Source organism: Bos indicus x Bos taurus, chromosome 11 (assembly GCF_003369695.1).
Source record: "Bos indicus x Bos taurus breed Angus x Brahman F1 hybrid chromosome 11, Bos_hybrid_MaternalHap_v2.0, whole genome shotgun sequence".
Taxonomy (NCBI): domain Eukaryota; kingdom Metazoa; phylum Chordata; class Mammalia; order Artiodactyla; family Bovidae; genus Bos; species Bos indicus x Bos taurus.
The window spans coordinates 4,789,491-4,805,589 of record NC_040086.1 but is presented as its reverse complement, the minus strand read 5'-3'; the positions used below and the strand labels follow the sequence as shown (position 1 = coordinate 4,805,589).

Below are 16,099 nucleotides of genomic sequence, written 5' to 3'. Positions count from 1 at the left end.
ACATAGTTTTAATTCCTGACCTTATCCTGAGCTTACTTTTCCCCCAGAAAGGTTAATTCATGATCAGCTGAGAGCATTCACTCCCAGACTGTTCACAAATGCCTCATTTGGCCCTGTTGCATCCTTCCTGTTTGCCAGAAACTGTTCTGTTTTCCCCGTTGCCACAACATAAGTGCTGCTAAGAGCAGAGGTAATCAGCTGCAGCTTTGCGCCTGCGCTGATCCAGCCCCCAATCCCCACAGCCCCCAGACCCCAGGTGCAGTAAGGCCTCTGTCCCCCAGCCCGCGGGTTATCTGGCAGCATTGTTGATCAAGGTAAAACATGTTTATTCAAGCATCCAAATAATGTCTTTATATAGCGTGTTGATTTTTTTTTTGGACATAAGTTGTTCAGAAATGTTTACTGTTGCCTGCTGTTCACGCTCCTGATGATGATGAGATGTGGGGTGACTTCTGGTGGCTGCAGACCAGGAAACATAACCGGTTTCTCCAAACAAAGGGGGGAAACTCACTGTATTTAAGAAAACTTAAACCTCTGTCTAGTTGTCTTTTTCATGTTGAGTTTTAAGCCAGCGTTTTCAGTCTCCTCTTTTATCCTCATCCAGAGGATCTCTAGTTCCTCTTCACTTTCTGTCATTAAGCTGGCATCATCTGCATATCTGAGGCTGTTGATGTTTCACCCAGCAATCTTGGTAAGGACAGAGGAGTCTGGCGGGCTGCAGTCTATGGGGGTCACAGAGAGTCGGACACAACTGAACAAGAAGAGCAGCTCATTGTCTTTACCTGTCTTAGGTAATACAGCTACTGTGACTCTGTATTTGGGGATTCTGGCAGGGATTGTGGTTACTTATTGGAAAGTAATTCTGGAAACTACTAAATTAGGTTATTTTCTCACATGAAAGTAGCTGACAAGGTCTTGCCTGTCTCTCAATGAGTTCACAACAGGTCTGGCCTGGAAGACAAAATATGATATGGAAATATGAGCTTCAAAGTTTATTAATTTGCTGTCTCTACTTTTACTTCACTGTGATTTCCTGTGTTTGGGGGCTCTGTCTGATCAGGGTTTGCTGCTGAGGCAGTTAAAACAGGTGTTGTGACTTTTTTACAAGGCAGCTGCCCTTCATGGGCACTCCAGGCAATATGTGGGTGCTCATTAGCGCGGTCACACCTGAGATAGATGTGTGGGCCATATAGAATGGTCTTCTGTCTCTCACAACTGTTTCATTTCCTACAAGGAAAAAAGAAGTTTACTTTTGAGTTCAGCGTGGACCGCATCTTTGCAGTGTGTTCGTCATGTGATTTAGGAGGTCATTCCTGAGCCCAGGTGTCAAAAAGGGGCTTGGTACAGGACATAAACCTGAGGCCCTTAATGATAGACTGAGGGATTCTACGAGGTCTCCAGGCCTGACTTGAAATAGCAAACTAAAGCAAGTCGCCACCTTCAGTCCCATCTCTTGCAACTCATAATCTTCTCTGGGGTTTGTTAAACTATCAGCAATGCATAGCCAGCATGCTATGCTATGCTAAGCCACTTCAGTCGTGTCCGACTCTGTGCGACCCCAATAGCCAGAGCTAACTCACAGTGGCAGGCGTGACCCTTCTGTCTCCTCTGTTGTTGTTTAGTCGCTCAGTTGTGTCCAACTCTGTGACCCCATGGACTATAGCCCACCAGGTTCCTCTGTCCGTGAAATTGACCAGGCAAGAATACTGGAGGGGGTTGCCATTTTCTGCTCCAGGGAATCTGGTATCGAATCCTTGTCTCCTGCTTAGCAGATGGATTCTTCACCACTGAGCCACCTGGGAAGCCCTTCTATCTCCTAGCCTCAAGGAAATAAAAAGAAGTGCCTTGTAATATGAGGATGTATAGTTTCAAGCCAGCAGTGGTTGAGGATCTAAGAATTATATCTACTGTGAGAGGAATTTGCCCTTTAAAACTCCAAAAAATGGACCCATCCAATCCTTGACCACATACGGCAGAAATGTTGCTTAACTAGCCTCTCAGATGGTCAGGAAGGATTGCTGATTTGCATCTTATTCTGCGTTAACAGGGTGACCCCAGAATCTGCTGCCAGGGCTCTCTGTGGAGTGTCATTCTTGGGGATCTTGTAAGCTGGGGTGCAGCCTCAGTGTTGTGTTCAATCCTCTTGTCCAAGCTCTGATGCTGCACACCTGGTTTAGCTTGTGTTAGGGCTAAACACAAACTAGACACCACCATCCCACGTGGCGCTGGTGGTAAAGAACCCGCCTGCCTATGCAGGAGACACAAGAGACTCAGGTTCAATCCCTGGTTGAGGAAGATCCCCCAGACGAGGGCATGGCAACCGACTCCAGTATTCTTGCCTGGAGAATCCCATGGACAGAGGAGCCACAGGGTTAGGAAGAGTCAGACACAACTGAAGTGACTGAGGATACACATGGCAGAAAGTATCAAAGTGCCTTGCATCTAGAATGCTAATGGGGTTTATTTCCTTAAATTTTCTGTAAAATGAAGGGGAAGAAAACAGGTTCCATCTGTAAGATATTTATCTTTTGGCAGGGTCTCCACTCTGAGCCTCTGGTTGTTTGCAAACAGCTCCTTCGTACCTATTCATAGATCCGTGCCCGGGCAATTGTATTACAGAGAAGAAACTATTTTGCAAATCCAGTTCTTGGACAATAAAAAGATGTTTTAAAAGCCTCCTGCTGCACATTTTGAATGATTGTTAATATTGAATCTCTCTTAAATCTTAAAGGCTGTAACACTCACATGTTGATTTTTTTTTTTTTTTTTCTGCTTCCTTTTTTAAGAGAAAGGTGATGCCGAGCCAGAGAGTCCAGACAATGGCACATCGAACACATCGTAAGTCTCTTTCCTGTTTCTATCCCGAGTTCTTTAATACGCTTATAATACAAGATAGCACAAATATCTTGTTATAGTAATAATAATAATGGAAGGAAGTCTGTGGTTCTCTTTCTCATGATAATGTCTGCTTAAATGCTTTTGCATGCAGTTGCATTTGAGGTCTTTCTAATGCTTTAGCCCAGTAAGAGTAATCTTGAAAACACAAGGCTCCTCTTTATAATGTACAGATAGATGTAATGAGATTTGATGGTATTATGGGGCGGAGGAAGGGAGGAGAGCTTTTGGACCTTGCTCAGCAACGCCTATCACTGTCATAGATAATTGGAGAGCGTTTCTCACATGCTGGGAGATCGTCTGTCCTACACACCTGGGAAGTACCAGTGTCATTTTAAGGCCTGCCCTTTGCAACTCACCTCTGAATTATGTGAAATATACAGTTATAGACATCTCTGGACCATGAAGGGATTATTCATTTTTTGAGTTTACAAACGCAGTTGTAAAGAGATAACAAAGGGCTCTTTTTAAGCACATTCTTCATTCCACATTTCGTCTTTCTCCTCTCAATACTCAAGCAATCGAAAAACGTTCGGATGATTAATTTGATGCCCAGTTTATGTGCCAAAGTTTACATAACTTACGCGCTAACAAATTATTTTGGCTGAATAGGAATTAATAACAGGTTTTTTCCTTAAAAATCATTATTTTTATCATTTCTGAAGAGTTAAATGTGATTTCTTATTATAAGACAGTTTTGTGGATATATCTATATTTGGACCAGCTCTTCTTACTAAGCATTTAAAGTGCTTTCTAGCCATCAGAAATGACAGCTTGTGATATAACATTATTGAGTGTATTTGTCCAAGATGTGTTTCTCAGTCTAGGAAGAGTCTTTGGCTTGCATAGGATGACTATTTATTTCATAAAGATTGTGATTATTTGCTGGTCTTTCTTAAGATATTATCCTAAAAGTTATAAGTGGTTCTATTATCATGATTTCTAATGATATAATGATTGTGACTGGTTTCAAATTGTTAAAGTATTACTAATTTTTAAATTTTTTACTATATAAAATAGGAAAAGGGTTTTAATGCCATCTGGAGGCATTCTAGAGAACTGAAAAGGGTAGAGTCACTTTTAAAGATTTAGTTCTTTCGAGCAACGTTTGAGACTAGAGAAGAATTTACGCAACTAAAATATTAACTATTTGAGAGTAAGTTTTATTTTTATAATTAATTTTATAAAAGTGTTAATTATTATAGAAGTAACCATTTTTCAACAAAATCATTTTAAAAGCATACAAAATATGTTGGAAAGCAGCTAGCATCCTACATTTAATTTTTTCAAATTTAAAATCACATACAATGGGAATTCCCTGGCTGTCCAGCGGGTAAGACACCATACTTTCACTGCCCAGAGCCCAGGTTCAGCTCCTGGTTGGGCAACTAAGATCCCACAAACCTCACAGAACAACCGAAAAAGAAAAATCACATTCAATAGACTCAAATTTTGTTAATACAGTTTGATGTGCCACTAAAGCTCTCCTTCCCTTATACGTTTCTGAAAAGCCTTAGTTTCTATAACTCATTACCTTAACAAAATCAATATGTTGTCTGAGAAGTTACTTTAAAACCCTCCAGAGATTTGTGAATAGTGAAAGCTTGAAGCATGACCCCACATTCCTGAACAAAGCAGTTCCTTATTCATCTGCTCACATCCTGCCTCTTGAACTAGAAATAGCAGAAATCAAGTCTGAGGTTGGACCTGTATTAAAAGTGGAGACTTCTGAGCTTGATCCTCTCAAAGAGCCCTCTAGCAGTGTTCCTGTTATGATTAGGCAAGAGGAATAGCTTATTACGAATAAAGAGCAGGAACTCAGGCTGCCTTAACTTGGGTAGAGATTTACAGTCTCTGTGTGATACCCTATCTGAGCTTTATCTATGTAGACAGATAAGTAAGGCAGGGATAGTATCCTTATTTTTCATATAAGGACTCTAAGGATCAGACAAGTCATTCAATTTGAGTGATAAAACTAGGACACAAATCTTAGGATATTTTGCTTTTTTTGGCCATTTACCATGATGAGGGAGTGAGTGGATCTTAGGAGACAAAACAAAGTCATAAGTCAAACCAAGTAGAAAAACGGGGATCTATTTATTTGTTAGATGGTAAGCATATTAGTTTGCTAGGGCTTCCGTAACAATATAGCACAGACTGGGTCCCGTGAACAAGAGAAATTTATTATCTGAGTTCTGGAAGCTAGAAACCCAATATTATCATTAGGATTTGTTTCTACTATGAAGGAAGGATCTTTTTCTAGGTCTTGTTCATTGTTCTGTAGATAAACATCTCCCTGTGTTTCTTCACATCATCTTCCTCCTATGCCTGTCTCTGTGTCCATATTTCCCCTTTTTATAAAAAATACTAGTTATGTTGGGTTTTGACCCACCCTAATGATTTCATTTTAATGTCATTACCCTGGTGAAGACCCTGTCTCCACATAAAATCACATTCTGGAGTACTGGAAGTTAGGACTTCAACATGTGGATTTTGAGAGGATACTCAGCATTAAGGGTCAGGATAATCATAATGATTCAGAAGCCAGTTCAGCAGAATCAGAGTGTATGGATGCCAGAACATGGAACAAGCTGAGAGGACCTGATGTGTATCTGCTAAGTCACTTTAGTCATGTCCGACCCTGTGTGACACCCACCAGGCTCCTCTGTTCATGGAATTTTCTAGGCAAGAATACTAGAGTGAGTTGCCATGCCCTCCTCCAAGGGATCTTCCCCACCCAGGGATTGAACCCAGGTCTCCTGCATTGCAGGGAGATTCTTTACCATCTGAGCCACCAGGGAAGCCCGAGATAACCTGATAAAACAGACCAAAATTATGAACTCCACGGGAACTGAAGGGGTGAAACAGAGCAAAGAAAACTGTCAATAACATACACACAGGCACTGGGGAAGATACATCTTCCACATTTGTGGTTTGGTGGGAAAATGTCAACTTCCAAGATGCCTCTACATCCCTTTGTCTCTAGAGTTCCATGAACTGTGAGTTATTTAAAGGCATTTTATGGATTTAAACTTTAGTATAAAATTGAGTCTCCATACAGCTCATTTTCCAAGGAAACATCTTTCCTCACTGGCCTCTTTTAAAAGTGAGGTGGTTTAGTTGCAAAGTCATGTCTGACTCTTATAACCCCATGGACTGTACCCTGCCAGACTCCTGTCCATGGGATTCTCCAGGCAAGAATACTGGAGTGAGTTGCCATTTCCTTCTCCAGGGGATCTTCCTGACCCAGGAATCAAACCCAGGTCTCCTGCCTTGCAGGCAGATTTTTTACCAACTGAGCTGGAGATTAGCATTATTTGTGATGGCCAAGACATGGAAGCAACCTAAGTGTTCATTGATGGATGAATGGATAAAGAAAATGTGGTATATGTACACAATGGAATATTATTCAGCTTTAAACAGAGGGATATCCTGCTACTTGTGACAACACAGATAGACCTTGAGGGCATGATGCTAAGTGAAATAAGTCCAACAGAAAAACAAATACCATATAACCTCACTTGTATGTAGAATCTTTAAAAAAGAGAGAGAGAGAGTGCTCATTGATACCAAGAACAGATTAGTAGCCTCCAGAGGCTGGGGGTGAGGAGGTGACCACCTTCACTTCATTTTGAGTGAAGGTGGTCAAAACGTACAAACTTCTAGTTATAAAATAAAAAAGCCCTGGGAATGTAACGTAAATCATGGTGACTATAGTTGATAATCCTGTATTAAATATATGCAAGTTGCTAAGAGTAAATCTTAAAAGCTCTCATCACACACACAAAAAAGTGTAACTATGTGTGGTAATAGATGTCAACTAGATTTACTGTCGTGATCATTTTGCAGTATATACTTGTATGGAGTCATTACTGAAACATTAGTAATTAACATTACTTCAGTAAACATTACCTACTGAAACAAGTAAAAGCAGGAGGTTAATCATAATGCATGATACGTCACTGTACAGGGATTGCCTTATAGGATAGAGTAGTCTGGATAACACCTGAGGATCCCTTCAGGATATATTATTGAATGGTTTTCTGAGTATTCATAAAGATGAGAGTTTTTTATATCCTTTTACAGTTTATTCTTAGCGCACACACAAATTAAAATTTTTGTGATAGAATGCCAGTCTTCTCAGTGATAGAGAAGCTTATGTTGGATTAACTCTCCTCCTGATAACTATTGGAAAACTCCAGATGAAATATTCTTAAAAAAACAGAACTTAAAATTTGAAGACACTAGAGTCTGATCGCGAAAAGGCAGAAAATGTTGGCAGTTTGACCCTTGAAAGAAAGAAATTGGAATGCATGAGATCTACATTTATACAGCTTCTCCTCTGAGGGCACTCCACATTCCATAAAGAACAACTGCAATTCAAGGCCATACTCATATTATCTTGAAGTGGCTGAAGATGGAGTTCAAGGCTGCCAGGGTGGCTGGGATTTAAGGGAGGAAATTCCAGAGAGAAGTCAGCCATACAGAAGAGAGTTCCACTTCTGTGTTTAAATTCCCTGTCATGCTTGAATGACTTCTAAACTGCATATGTATGGGGAAAGGCCAATGAGCCCAGTGGAAAACGATAACTGAATCACTGAAAAGCTGAGCAGAGATGTCAACATCTGTCTACTGCCTACGACTGCCTATAGAGTATGGCATTTGAATCTCACCCAAGTTGTAGGGAATGTAATGTAAATCATTACAAACACTTGGCAAACGCTTGGGTTTTTGCCTGAAACCTCAGAAAGGCCTTGCCTTTAAGAATAAAGGATTCACCCTAAACCTTAAGGGCATAACCAAAGTAGAGCCCTTAACAAAATGCAATCCTAAGTATTTACAAGTTCAGCTAGTGATATGTCTGAAAGAACAAAAATATTAATACTCTAAAGGTATAAAACAGAATCTAAAGCCTCTATAACATACCATTCAAAATATTTATTGCCTAACCAAAAATTAAAGAATATGTGTAGGAATAGGAAATTGTTATCCATAATCAAGAAAAAAAGTAACCTAAATGTTGGTATTTTCAGACAATAACTTTAAAACAGATATTAAAATATGTTCAAGAAGATAAACAAAAGCATGGTCATAGTAAGTGAAAGAAGAGGACTCTCAGCAGGGAAATGGAAATGATTAAGACAAACCAAATGAAAATTCTGGAACTGAAAAGTAACATGTTTGAAATGAAAATGTAACTGGATAATCTTAAGTGAAAAATGGAAATGATGAAATAATTGGTAAATAAACTTCAGATCAGTAAACATTATCTAATATGAAGAACAATGAGAATGAAGATTAAAAACAATGAGCAGAACCTCAGTGAATTATAGGACAATATCAAGCAGTATAATATACATGTAATTGGGGTCTCAGAGGAGAGGACAGACAAGTAGATCAGAAAAAATATTTGACGAAATAATAGCTGAAACTTTCCTAAACTGGCTGAAAACCTTAACTTACATGAAGCTCAACAAATCCTGCTGCTGCTGCTAAGTCGCTTCAGTCGTGTCCGACTCTGTGCAACCCCATAGATGGCAGCCCACCAGGCTCCTCTGTCCCTGGGATTCTCCAGGCAAGAACACTGGAGTGGGTTGCCGTTTCCTTCTCCGATGCACGTATGCATGCTAAGTCACTTCGGTCATGTCTGACTCTGTGAGACCCTATGGACACGAACCCACCAGGTTTCTCTGTCCACAGGATTCTCTAGGCAAGAATACTGGACTGGGTTGCCATTTCCTTCTCCCAACAAATCCTAAACAGGATAAAGAAAAGTAAAACCACATCTTGAAAGATTATAGTAAAATTGCTGAAACCTGAATTAAAGAGATCTTGAAAATCTTAAACATTGCTAGAGAAAAATGACATATTATGTTTAAGGTATCAGTGATGCAGTTAACCAAAGGATTCCTACCACAGAGTACAGAGGCTGGAATACAAGCAAAGACATTGTTAAAGTACTGAAAGACCAAAAAAAAAGAAGATAAATAAATGTCAAGTTAGAATTATAAATCTAGCTAAAATATCCTTCAAAATAAAGTGAAATAAAGTTATTTTTGATGTTATATAATCTGAGAGAATTTGTCTCCAGTAGGCCTGCAGTACAATAAATGATAAAGGAAATTTGTCAGACTGAAGGGTAGTAATATCAGGTGGAAGTTCAAACCTACATGAAGGAAGAATTTACAGGACATGAAAAATATATGTGTAAATATAAAAGATTATTTAATGCTAAAAATAAGATACTGTTTTATGGAATTTATGATGTATGCTAATATAAAATATATGATAAAATAGTTCAAAGGATAAGAGAGGGTAAGTGGAATTGCATGACTACAAGATTCTTACGTTTTATGTGAAGTGATATATAATAATATTAAATGCAAGTAGACTGGCAGTAAGTTAAGGATGCATAGTGAAATACCTAGAAAAACCACTAAAAAATATCCAAAAGAGCATAAATGTCATTGGAGGCATTAAAATAAAATACCAAAATAGGTTAGATTTAAAAGACTGCCTAATGTCTTTAAGATATACAGTTTAAATACAAAAACCAGTAGGTTGAAGCCAAAAGAGGAAAAGGTAGACTGTGTAAATAATAAGTATAAGAAACCTAGTGTGATGCTATTAAACACCAAATAGAGTTCTAGATGAAAAGTATTAGCAGAGGTAAAAAGAATATTTTCTCATTCTAAAAAGGTTAGTTAATGAAGAAACCATAACAGTCATAATATGTATGTAACAAAAACTGAGAGAACAACAATAGAAATTTTTTAAATCCCTTTCTTCAGTAATCAATAAAAAAAAATTAAGCAAAATATTAGAAAGCACATAGAAGATTTGAACATTAACAACCACTTTGTCCTAACTGAAATTTATAAAACACTACCCAAAAAGTGTACGATATAATTTAATCAAGTACACATGATTCGCTCACCAAGATAGACCTTATTGTGCACAGTAAAAGACATATCAATAAATTCCATAGGATTAAAATCTTAAAGAATATGTTCTATGACCACAGCATGATTCCATTATAAGTCAATAGCAATGGAATTCCAGAAAACTTCTAATATTTAAAAGTTAAATAGCATTCCTAAATAGAATAATCACAAAGGAAATTAGAAAATAATTTTAACTGAATGAAAATGCATGTACAATTTACGAGCTTTTACTGGATTCACTGAAATAATATGCACAACAAAAAACATATGTATAACTTTACATGGCTTGATTAGAAGAGAACAAAGGTGAACATCTGTAATTTATGTTTCTACTTTAAGGAGCTAGAAAAGGAAGAATAAACTAAACTGAAATAATTAGGAATAAATACATAATAACAATAGGAGTAGACATTGTAAAACAATAGAGAAATTAAGAAAGCCAAAATTTGTTTCTTTTAAAAATTTAGTAAAATTAGCAAAACACTGTAAGAACCAATCAAGGAAGAAAGGAGGAAAAATATAAATTACCAACATTAGCAAAGAAAAAGTGGTCATAACTGCATATCCTACAGAAATTTAAATAGTAATAACTGGATATTATGAACTAATTTCTGCTAATTAATTTGACAGCTTAGATGAAATAGTCAATTTCCTCAGAAAATGTAATTTATCATAACTTCCATGAGAAAAAAATAGAATATCTGAATGACCCTATTACTATTAAAGAATTTGAATTTGTATTCAAAACTATTCCACAAAGAAAATTCCTCCAGAGACAGGTGGTCTCACTGGCAGATTCCATGAAAACTTAAGTAAGAAATGTTTCTACCAATGAATCACCACAAATGAACTACTAGTCTTACACAAACTCCTTCAGAAAATAGGAGAGGAAGAAAAACTACTGAATGTATTGTTATAGAGTCAGTATAACCTTGATACCAAAATATGACATAGGATTATAAGAAAGAAAGTTATCACTCAATATTTCTTATAGACATTAAAAACTTAAACTTCTTAACAAACCATTAGTATATATGATCCAATGATACATAAGAAGGATATGATTCTTTATAACCAAGTAGGGTTTATCACAGGAATGAACAGTTGACTTAACATTAGAAAACATAATTAATATAATCTACCATATTAACAAAATAATGGAGAAAACCATATGGTCCTCTAAATAAATGAAGAAAAAGCATTTGACATGATTCAGCACCCATCTCGGAGAAGGCAATGGCAACCCACTCCAGTACTCTTGCCTGGAAAATCCCATGGGCGGAGGAGCCTGGTGGGCTGCAGTCCATGGGGTCACTAAGGGTTGGACACAACTGAGTGACTTCACTTTCACTTTCATGCATTGGAGAAGGAAGTGACAACCCACTCCAGTGTTCTTGCCTGGAGAATCCCAGGGACGGGGGAGCCTGGTGGGCTGCCCTCTATGGGGCTGCGCAGAATCGGACACGACTGAAGCCACTGAGCAGCAGCAGCAGCAGCAGCAGCAGCACCCATCTATGACTTTAAAACTCTCAGCAAACTAGGACAAGAAGAGAACTTACTTTATCTGACAAAGGGAATCTGCTCCCACATCTCCTGCTAACATCATATTTAATGGTGAAATACCAAACACTTTCCTCCTGAGATCAAGAACATAACATTAATGTCTGCATTATCTCCTCTATTTAGCATTGCACTGGAAGTTCTCAGTTCAGTTCAGTCGCTCAGTCATGTCCGACTCTTTGCAACCCCATGAACCGCAGCACACCAGGCCTCCCTGTCCATCACCAACTCCCGGAATTCACCCAGACTCATGTCCATCTAGTCGGTGATGCCATCCAGCCATCTCATCCTCTGTTGTCCCCTTCTCTGAAGTTCTAGTGAATGCAATAAGGCAAGAAAAGGAAATAATAGACATAAAGATTGAAAAATCTTTTGGAAAACTCTTTATGAATGATTGCTTATAGAGAAAATCCTAAGAAATTTAATAAACAACTACTAGGGCTTTGCGGGTGGCGCTAGTGGTAAGGAACCTGCCTGCAGGTGCAGGAGACATAAAAGACACAGGTTCAATCCCTGGGTCAGAAAGATCTCCTGGAGGAGCGCATGGCAACCCACTCCAGTGTTCTTGCCCGGAGAATCCCATGGACAGAGGAGCCTGTGGGCTACTGTCTACAGAGTCCAAAGAGTTGGACATGACAGAAGCAACTTAGCACACATGCTGCTGCTGCTAAGTCCCTTCAGTCATGTCCGACTCTGTGCGACCCCATAGACGGCAGCCCACCAGGCTCCCCCATCCCTGGGATTCTCCAGGCAAGAACACTGGAGTGGGTTGCCATTTCCTTCTCCAATGCATGAAAGTGTAAAGTGAAAGAGAAGTCGCTCAGTCGTGTCCGACTCTTCGAGACCCCATGGACTGCAGCCTACCAGGCTCTTCTGTCCATGGGATTTTCTAGGCAAAAGTACTGGAGTGGGGTGCCATTGCCTTCTCCAAGCACACATGCTACTAGAACCAATAAATGAATTTAGAAGGGTCAGTTTGCAAAACTCAATTGCGTTTCTAATAGCAATAAACAGTTAACAGTTGCAAAATGAAATAAAAGCCACCCTGTTTACAATGATATAAAATGCTGAATAAATTTAGCAAAAGACAAATAAGACTTATACACGGAAAGTCATTAAACCTTGAGGAGAGAATTTTAGACTTAGATAGATGGAGAGAAGTTCATAAATTGGAAGGCTAATTGAATGTTAATATGTCAGTTCTCATACAAGTATGAAAGTGTTAATCAAAGGGCAGTAGGACACTTATAGAAAATGACAAGTTGTGAATTTTTATAGATAAGCAAGGGGCCTGGGTAACCAAAACTGTTGAAGAAGAGCAAGTTTGGAGGCCCTACAGTACCTGATTTCAAGGCTTACTGTAAAACTAAAGTAATTAAGATAGTGTGGCATTGACATAAGACAGATAAAGTAGAGTCTGGAAATAGACCCACAAATATATGGTCACCTGATTTTTGATAAAGACATCAAGCTGTTGAGTGGGGAAAGCCAAGTCTTCAACAAATGGCACTTGAGCAGCTGCTGGGGAAACATACGAATCTCACACCAGACACAATGGAGATGGATCACAGACATCAACAAAGAAGCCAAAACTGCAAAGCTTCTAAAAGAAAGCATAGGACAATTTCTTTATACCCTGCAATGATTTCTTACAGAAACCACAGAACCAGAGAAAAGAAAGCCCTGATGAATTGGACTTCACCAAAATTCTAAATCTATGGTCACCGAAGTGACAAGACAAGACACAAACTGGGAGAATATATTTATAGTACATATACCTGACAGATACTTTGTATCCAGAATATATAAGGAACTCTGACAATTCAATAAGAAAGTGATGAAAACACAGATTTTTTTAAATGGGCAAAGCCTTGAACAAAACAAAAGAAGATATACAAGTGGCCAATAAGGAATTGAAAACATTCATTTTACTAATAATATTCATCTTCAGGGAAATGCAAATTAAAACCACAATGAAATACTACTATATACCCACTAGAATGATTAAAACTGAAAAGACAAACACCACCAAACAGTGATGGGTTATGAAGCAACTGAAACTCTGGTGTATTGCTGTTGTGAGTGTAAAAATGACATAACCATTTTTAAAAACTGTTTCTTATACACACATTTATTACATTTCCCAGAAATTAGGCACATACTTCCATTTGTAATTATTAACATGGGGAAAATGAAAAACATATGTCATTTAAAAGATTAGTACAAGAATTTTAATAGTGACTTTATTCTTGATAGTCGAAACTGGAAACAACCCCAATATACATCAACTGGTAAATGGATAAACAATTCTGGCATGTTGGAATACTGGAATACTTTCCAATGTATTGGAAACATAATGGAATACTTCTAATAAAAAATTAACAAATTCCCCAACACCATCTTTAGATTCAGTGCAGTCTGAGTCAAAATTCCAGCAAGTTATTTTGTGGATATCAACAAATTGATTCTAAAGTCTATAATGGAAAAGCCAAAGACTTCGAATAGTCAATACAGTAAGAAAGAAGAACAAAGTTGGAGGCCCAAACTACCCAGCTTCAAGACTCACTCTAAAGCTACAGCACTCAGCAAAGGAATAGAGAAGTAGATGATGGAACACAACAGAGAGCCCAGAAACAGACCCACCTAAATATAGTCAGCTGGTCTCAGAAAAACAATTAAAGACAATACAATGGACATAGATGGTCTTTCAACAAATGGTGGCGGAACATTGTATATGCACATATTAAAAAATGAATCCAGACACAGCCTTACACTCCTCACTAAAATTAACCCAAAATGGATCAGAGACCTAAATGTCAAACACAGTACCATAAAACTCCTGGAAGACCGCACAGAAGAAAACCTACATGGGGACTTCCCTGGCGGTCCAGTGGTTAAGACTCCATCATGCTCCCAGTGCAGGGGGCATGGGTTTGATCCCTGGTCAGGGAACTAAGATCCCGCATGCTGCCTGGCACAGCCAAAAGAAAAGAAAAAAACAAAAAACCTCCATGACCTTGACTATGGTGATGACCTTTTAGAGCAAGTGACTAAGGCGGTACAGGCAGCAGAAGAGCAGACTGAAATCCTTTTAGATTTTACATCTTTACTAGGAATAAGGAGCAAATGGAGATTTCCAAGACACAGTGAAGACTGCAATTTGGCAGGGTCGCTGTGCTTGCTTAATCCAGATTTGCCCACCACTGGCCAATCAATGCTCAAGTCTGAGGTCGAAAGCATAGGCTTGTGGAAAACTCCTAAGGCAGGACCCATCTGCATTTGAACAAAATAGTGATAACTTTAAAGAATAAATGAGGATTCAAAATGACCTTCATAAATTAAGGAAACTGGATTAAACACAAACAGTTAAATTCCTAGGAAAAAGAAATAACAAAATGTAGTGGAAGGAAGTGGTCTGTCCAGCGTGCACATTGTACAATAAAAAACTGGGAAGCTATTATGAGCTCAAACTGAACTAGAGCATCCCGCAAAACCTTCCTTCTCCAAAGTTAATACAGTAGTTGGAATATATGGTAAGGGTCCATTACCTAGTAGGCACTCAATAAATTCTTATTATTACTATTTAACAGTAATAATATGTGACATAGAGAGAAAGTGAAAAGAGAGGAAGAGAGAAAGCAACCCTATCACTGCAGTTGATACAGATCAGAGCTTAATGAGAATTTTCATCTCTCCTTTTAAAAAGATAACAGTTAGAAAGGGTTAAGTTTACAAAGACTCTTGAGAGTCCCTTGGACAGCAAGATGAAACCAGTCAATCCTAAAGGAAATCAACCCTGAATATTCATTGGAAGGACTGCTGTTGAATGTGTACTACTTTGGCCACCTGATGCAAAGAGCTGACTCACTGGAAAAGACCCTGATGCTGGGGAAGATTGAAGGCAAAAGAAGAAGCAGGGTGACCAAGGATAAGATGATTAGATGTATCACCAACTCAATGGACATGAATTTGAGTTAAATTCTGGGAGATAGCGAAGGATGGGAAAGCAGTCCATGGGGTTGCAAAAAGTTTGATATGACTTAGTGACTGAACACGGAGAAGGCAATGGCAACCCACTCCAGTCCTCTTGCCTGGAAAATCCCATGGACGGAGGGGCCTGGTAGGCTGCAGTCCATGGGGTCGCTAAGAGTCCGACACGACTGAGCGACTTCACTTTCACTTTTCACTTTCATGCATTGGAGAAGGAAATGGCAACCCACTCCAGTGTTCTTGCCTGGAGAATCCCAGGGACAGGGGAGCCTGTTGGGCTGCCGACTATGGGGTCCCACAGAGTCGGACATGACTGAAGCAACTTAGCAGCAGCAGCAGCAGCAGTGACTGAACAGCAGCAAGAAGTTTACAAAGCTCTCCTAGTGAAGCTGGGACTGTGAAGAAAAAGGCTGAGTGGTCAGTTTTCTCCAGAGATGTCAGCTGGAAGTGCTGTTCTCCTGGCCTCCAGACTATAGGACCAGAGGCCAGCAGTTCATGGCTTCACCTCTCCCCAGAGGTAAACTCCAAGCCAGGAGTTGGCTGGAGAATTCACCTCCACCGCTGCTAATCTAAAACATCTTGGAAGACTTAGGTATCACTGACTGGTGGAACAAAGTGGGTCTAAATGATGTCCAAAGCTCCTTTCCAGGTGTCTGATGTGCACCTGTGAGTCATTTATAAAGGTGAAAGGTGACCCATGTTATATCAAT

The 16,099-nt window shown here is 39.0% G+C and overlaps 1 protein-coding gene across 1 annotated transcript in view; it reads left to right on the top strand.

Annotated features, from left to right (window-relative positions):
- Nucleotides 1-16,099, top strand: part of AFF3 (AF4/FMR2 family member 3) — a 582,836-nt gene that overhangs the window by 389,848 nt on the left and 176,889 nt on the right. The window contains exon 9 of the mRNA XM_027554698.1: nucleotides 2,787-2,838. Coding sequence (XP_027410499.1) covers nucleotides 2,787-2,838 — 52 coding nt within the window. The remainder of the gene's footprint in view (nucleotides 1-2,786; nucleotides 2,839-16,099) is intronic.